General features: G+C 37.6%; 2 protein-coding genes across 2 annotated transcripts; one reads left to right on the plus strand and one right to left on the minus strand.

Annotated features, from left to right (window-relative positions):
* The first annotated feature begins 691 nt into the window (after positions 1 to 691).
* LOC113297193 (O-fucosyltransferase 30-like) lies at positions 692 to 3,011 on the plus strand. Its single transcript, XM_026545610.1, has 2 exons — positions 692 to 1,246; positions 1,328 to 3,011. Exons 1-2 carry the CDS (start codon positions 804 to 806, stop codon positions 2,391 to 2,393), a joined length of 1,509 nt encoding a protein of 502 aa, XP_026401395.1. The 5' UTR covers positions 692 to 803; the 3' UTR covers positions 2,394 to 3,011.
* Positions 3,012 to 3,336: 325 nt separating this feature from the next.
* Positions 3,337 to 5,501, minus strand: LOC113292624. Its single transcript, XM_026541506.1, has 4 exons — positions 5,059 to 5,501; positions 4,660 to 4,818; positions 4,133 to 4,241; positions 3,337 to 3,806 (listed from the first exon to the last, which is right to left on the minus strand). Exons 1-4 carry the CDS (start codon positions 5,404 to 5,406, stop codon positions 3,607 to 3,609), a joined length of 816 nt encoding a protein of 271 aa, XP_026397291.1. The 5' UTR covers positions 5,407 to 5,501; the 3' UTR covers positions 3,337 to 3,606.
* Positions 5,502 to 6,058: the final 557 nt, after the last annotated feature.

The following is a 6,058-nucleotide window of genomic DNA, read 5'->3' on the forward strand; positions in this document are numbered from 1 at the left end:
TTCTATTAAGAAAATAATCACGTACCATTTGTCGGTGACATTCCTCTCGAAATCTCAACGTATATCTTCTTCTCAATACAACTCCTAGTTCTGGATCTCGTGGAACTTGGCCGGTGTATAATTGTAACATTGTGTTAGTTCTGGATCTCTCATCGTCTGAATCTGCATCCATTTGATCCAGCTGCTGCATAAACGTTTCTTGTTGATGGAAAAATGTTTCCGCTAATAATTGAATTTCTTCATTCTCCATTTCAGGATCCATATGAATGAAACTAATGAAAACAAGAGAGATATAAAAAAATTGGAAGATTTTTTTGTACAACAGACAATGAAATGTATTCGAGTGTGTTTATCATTGGTGGTTTGAGTTTGTTTATATAAGTGTAGAACTAAACATAGTCGTTGGGGGCGTATGGAATAGTAGTCGTTGTAGATCCATACAAGATCGGTCGGTTCATACTGGGACGAGTGTCGTCTCCACTTGAGACGAGTCTCAGACCAGGTTGAGCCGACCGGCCTAATATGGTACGCTCGGCTTATTCTGACGCAATAAACAATCTTTTCACTGCACAAAACTCAGTTTGCCCATCCACCTGGCACCACAACCAACCTTATTTGCATATTCCCATTGGACTTGCTCTAATAAATTTTAAAAATAAAATAAACAAGAACTCATTTGAGGCCATGTTTCTTCGTTCGGCGTTACACCGTCTCAGCGGTCCTCCGGTCTAGTTGTGAAATAGGTAACAGTTTATTCTGAAGAAAAACTGAAAAGATCTGGAGAGAGGTAGAGGGAGGGAGCGATGAATGTTTCAAGTCTGGGCAGAACCAAATGGAGAAAGAAAAACCCTAACGTAAGAATCCAACCATTGATTACAATTCTTATACTTTTATTCATCTTATTTTTCTTCGTTTTCTACACAGACATACCCAATTACATTTTCTCTTCCTCCAGTTTTTCTTCTTCTTCTTCAGTTTCCCAATTCCCTCCTCAGTGTCAGATTGGTCACAGCCTAGGTGAGAAGTATCTCTGGTTTGCCCCTCATAGTGGTTTCAGTAATCAACTCTCAGAGCTTAAAAATGCTATTCTAATAGCAGGAATATTAAACCGAACCTTAATTGTTCCTCCCATTCTTGATCACCATGCTGTTGCTCTTGGTAGTTGCCCTAAATTTAGGGTTTTGGAACCAAATGATTTGCGTATTCGTGTCTGGGATCACATAATTCAGCTCATTCAGGATCACAGGTAAAACCCTTTTCTTCAATTTTGATTTGAATATTAATTTTCAGTTTAGGGTTTCTTTATGGAAATTGATTTTGCTTACAGGTATGTGTCAATGGCAGACATTGTAGATCTTTCCTCTCTGGCATCAATGATTAGAACTGTAGATTTTAGGGTTTTTACTGGTTTATGGTGTAGTCTAAACAAAAACCTAGCTTGTATCAAAACATCCGAGTTGGCATCGTCTTCTTCGTTAAAACAATGTGGCTCTTTAATCTCAGGTATGGATGGTAATGTGGGCAAGTGTTTATATGCTGTAAAAGATGATTGTAGAAGTAGTGTTTGGACTTACCAACAAAAGAATGGAGACGGAGTTTTGGACTCTATGCAACCTGATGATGAACTTAAAAAAAAGAAAAAAATTTCATATGTTCGGAAACGTAGAGATGTATTAAAAGCCCTTGGACCTAATACAGAAGCTGGTTTAGCAACTGTTTTAGCCTTTGGAAGCCTTTTTACTTCTCAGTACAAGGGTTCGGAGCTTTATATTGATATCCATGAAGCCCCACTAGATAATAGGATACAGTCTTTGATTAAGAAGATTGAGTTTCTCCCATTTGTTCCAGAAATTAGGAATGCTGGGAAGAAGTTTGTGGTCGAGAAGATTAAATCTCTATTTGTGTGTGCGCAACTTAGATTACTAGATGGGCAGTTCAAGAATCACTGGAAGGCTACTTTTTTGGGCTTACAACAGAAGTTGGAAACCCTAAGGAATGAAGGTAGTCACCCAATTCATATTTTTATTATGACAGATCTTCCTGAAGCGAACTGGACAGGAAGTTATTTAGAAGAGCTAGCTAGAGATTCAGATGCTTATAAACTGTTTAGTTTGCAAGAAGGGGATGAGTTGGTTGTACAAACTGCAAAGAAGGTTGCAGTTGCAGGTCATGGTTTGAAATCCGGGTCTTCTCCAAACAACATAAGAACAAGCAAGATGAAGAAGAATTGTGCTTTTGGATCTTTACCTAGTATACTTCTATATCTGGAGGAGTCCGTTTGCAGCTGTGCGTCACTCGGTTTTGTTGGGACTGCTGGATCAACAATTGCTGAGAGTATAGAGATAATGAGGAAAAATGGAATTTGCTTGAAGCAAGATAAGATTGAACAGTGAAGTCCGCAAAAAGCTGTCCCTCAGGGCTTGGTATATCTGCCTTCTATCAATGTGAAATCTCGTATTCATGTTGGTTGGATTCTTTATGCAGTTGTTCCTCTTTTAAAATCAACAAACAGGTATTCGTGATTCAATTATACGTCAACTCCAGCTGGGTTGCAGTCACGAGGAAGAACCGGAAATTGCTGTGCTCAAGGTTCAGTTAACACAAACTAACTTCCCGAGGCAAGTCTGCTGCAATTCTAAGCCTCACTGTAAAGTATGATGGATCTGCTATTGTCACCTTGATGCAGTTACATCTCCTTGTCAGATTTTTGGAAGCTGTCTTGTGGATATATCCTGGAATTTCAAATATGCCTCCTTTATGTCTGTGCAGGGGGCTAACAGACTTTTCTCTGTTCGCATCTGTGAAGAAACTTGCAAATGTTAAAGTGACCATAAATTTGATATAATGAAGTTCCGTGTATGTTGTTTGAGCCGCATATATCAGTGGCCATGTTTATTTTTTTCTGTGTTTTGCAATGTTTAACTGCTTGGTTTGTCACTAATTCTGGTCACTATGTCATCCTACTTTTATCACATCAAATGAATTGTAATTCTGAGGGCTTCCGACTCATTGAAATGTGATTGTGCTGAGACTTTTTTCTTATTATTTTGAATCTAAGCTATGCTGAATGCTTAGTAAACTTTATGGTAAACTTTTTTCTTCTTATTTTCCGAGTCATTAATGACTATCTATATCCTGTAGCGATGGAGGTACGTAACCTTGAAGGGTTTTATGGCTGCGGACTTCAAAGCGTAAGTATACCTCTGATGATCAGAAGATGTAGTGTAGGAAGGTCATTTTCAACAAACCCTCATATTAGACTCATCCACTCCCTTACCCGTAGTATTTCAATCTGGTGAAGGCGAATTGTCCATCTGAGATTGAGCTCAAAAACCGGACGAAGGAACTTTCTGTATCTTATATTGACAAAGTAATCACATAAGAAGAGGGTAACAAAGTACAAACAAATTGAACTAAGAGCTTCAAACCATAGCTTCCACACAGCACAATAGAATCATTTACTTGCAGAGAAAATAAGGGAACATTGGGGACTAGTTGACAACTTGAATTAGCTTAAATTCCCTTTGGCTTTTGCTAAATATGGGAAAGTAGGGTAGGCCAATGAGTTACTGTTGACATATGTATACATATTCAGCTTAGATTTGATCATAAACTCAACTGACTTGTGAGGCAGAAGCTGACACCAAACTGGTCGAGCAGTGCAACTATCTCAAAGTCTCCAGCAGCAAATGTCCCATCAGATTTGAAAGATACTTTCCTTTTCGGCTTCGTATATGCACAGTATTCTACTCCGTACACTGTTGTGTCTTTCATGATCGAAGAAATTACAGCTCCAATTGCTTCACCTGCATTACAGTCGTATATGTAAAAACGCTTATAACTCAAATTTCTGAAAGGGTGAGCCACTAGAGTCTATTATTATCGTCTGCAAAAATCAAATCAGTTGGAATGGTGAATGTCATTGTTCTCTGTTCCTACTAAAATTCAGTTTAACAATACGCTTTCACTAGATTAAGATATAGTTGTCGATTTATAGCAGTCAATGCCTATAATCATGAGTGAGTGGCTTAGTGATGAAATGATATATTAAACAAGCATGAAGTTAATAACAAAAGGCAGAAAATAAAATGCAAGACGCCAAGAACGTAACAGATTAGAGGAAGAAGCTCACCATGTGTGACAAACAACAAGTTCTCCGAAGGAAATTTGTCTGCAAGTGCTCGAACAACTTGTAAGTATCTAGTGCGGGCCTCAGTGATTGACTCCTCCCATCGTGGCATCTGTAATTTCTTCATGATGTCAGCAAAGCTTTCATTTATACTGCTATATATTTCAAATGAGGAGGTTGAATGAATCATTTCAAAGAGGTTTCAATCAGCTGGTGCCCAAGGGATACAAGAACGTAGTTTTTCATTTTTGACATTGTACCCGATTCTTCTTCAGTGTCATGTGTGGATAGCAGACTGATATAGGACTCCATGAAGTTGAGACCAGAATCAAATCATTTACCATTAGTACTGAAAGTGCTCGGGTATCGGTATTCTTAGGTAAATACTTGCATAGCATTCATTATACGATATCATGGTAAATATCTAGTTTGCTGTCAGATCAGAAAATGTGGCTTTAGTTGTTTTTTTTCAATTACTATGGGTCTGAATCAGGATACTTATAGAATAGAGTTTAGCCAAGCCAGTTTACCTCTTTATACACACGAACCACCGAGTTATCCACTGTCCCAGCTGGTAACAGAGACTCAAGTTCTGACACATTGAAACCCCAATTTCCATTATCAGGAGCCTTGTCAATTCCTATGGCTTCCCTGTTTAGGATCTCACACAAACCAAACTCAATAGAGACCTGCAAAAGAAACAACAAAACTATTCAAACAATAAGCAAAACAAGGCCAAGAAAATCCGCTGAAATTAGATAACTTTCAATGTGTAAGCTTGGGAACAAGATAACAAGCATTAAGTTCAACTTTCAACTCGTCAGATCACCCTGCTATCACTTAGGATGATGTGCATTTTAATTAGAGATACAAACAAGACCAATAAAATTCAGTTTATAGTTTTAAGGAGGGTTTAAATGAATACATACCTTGACCTTAGATGGATCAATTTCAACGTTATCAGAAGTCATTTCCAATGGATCATCGTTTATGGCACAAAAACCAGAAATAACCTCGGACGCAGTTTGAATACACCGAAGAAATGGCGATACAAAGACCCTATGAATTGGAAAATCCAAATTATTCCTGAGCTTCCTTCCGGTACAAAAAGCTCTAACCTTTCCTGGCTCTGCTAGTGGTGGATCAAATGGCCTTTTTGCAGTTGATATCCATAATGGCTCTACATTGTCTATTCGATCACCGTGTCTCATCACAACTATATGCTGGATCTGTTCCCCATTTGAATCTGTTGATGATAACGAAGATGACGAGTTCATCCTTTATTTTTACAAAAGGTCAACTTTGATTGCAGAGACAGAGAATGTTGAAGAAAATGAGTTTGAGACAGAAAGAAACAAATGAATTCTCAACGAATTTTCGGACAGCAAGATGCGATTTTTAAGGAGGTGACGTGGATTAAAAAATGATTGTTTTTTTAAGTATAGGGTTAGAACTTGGAAAGAAAAGACCCAAAAAAATTACCTGATGCGGAACCCTGATTCAAATCATCGTCATCAATTTGATTTTTCTCTTTACTTCCCAAAGATTCAACGCAGGAGAAACACCATCCCATCTTTAATGACACAATCTTTTGATTTTCTTCTAAAGAAAAACTGGAAATTAGTACAATTCGATTTAGGAAACCAATATGAAAAGAAGATTATTTAATCATCGGATTGGGAAGTTTTGTTTCTTGTTTCAGAAAGTACAAGCAAATTTTAAGTTATCTACTTCTATGGCTAACATGTATGAGGAAGGACAACAAAAAATGGACGACAATAAAGAGTACTGACAAAACCGAAAAATTGAAATCGGGGAAAAGGGGTTTGAATTTCCCGCCTTTTTATTTGATTACTCGAGAGTTTTATTTATTTTTTTAGTGCGAAAAACAATTAATCACAGGAAGGATTTATGGACAATCTTATATAG

The sequence above is a fragment of the Papaver somniferum genome, chromosome 7, assembly GCF_003573695.1.
Source record: "Papaver somniferum cultivar HN1 chromosome 7, ASM357369v1, whole genome shotgun sequence".
Taxonomy (NCBI): domain Eukaryota; kingdom Viridiplantae; phylum Streptophyta; class Magnoliopsida; order Ranunculales; family Papaveraceae; genus Papaver; species Papaver somniferum.

Bases quoted from the DNA above. Each gene is read 5' to 3' on its own strand.
- LOC113292624 (XM_026541506.1), bottom strand. From the start codon at position 5,406: ATGAACTCGTCATCTTCGTTATCATCAACAGATTCAAATGGGGAACAG. The intron at 4,242-4,659 runs GTAAACTGGCTT...AAGAAATTACAG, and splicing joins TGGTTCGTGTGTATAAAGAG to ATGCCACGATGGGAGGAGTC. The intron at 3,807-4,132 runs GTGAGCTTCTTC...ACTGTAATGCAG, and splicing joins CTTGTTGTTTGTCACACATG to GTGAAGCAATTGGAGCTGTA.
- LOC113297193 (XM_026545610.1), top strand. From the start codon at position 804: ATGAATGTTTCAAGTCTGGGCAGAACCAAATGGAGAAAGAAAAACCCT. The intron at 1,247-1,327 runs GTAAAACCCTTT...TTTTGCTTACAG, and splicing joins CAGCTCATTCAGGATCACAG to GTATGTGTCAATGGCAGACA.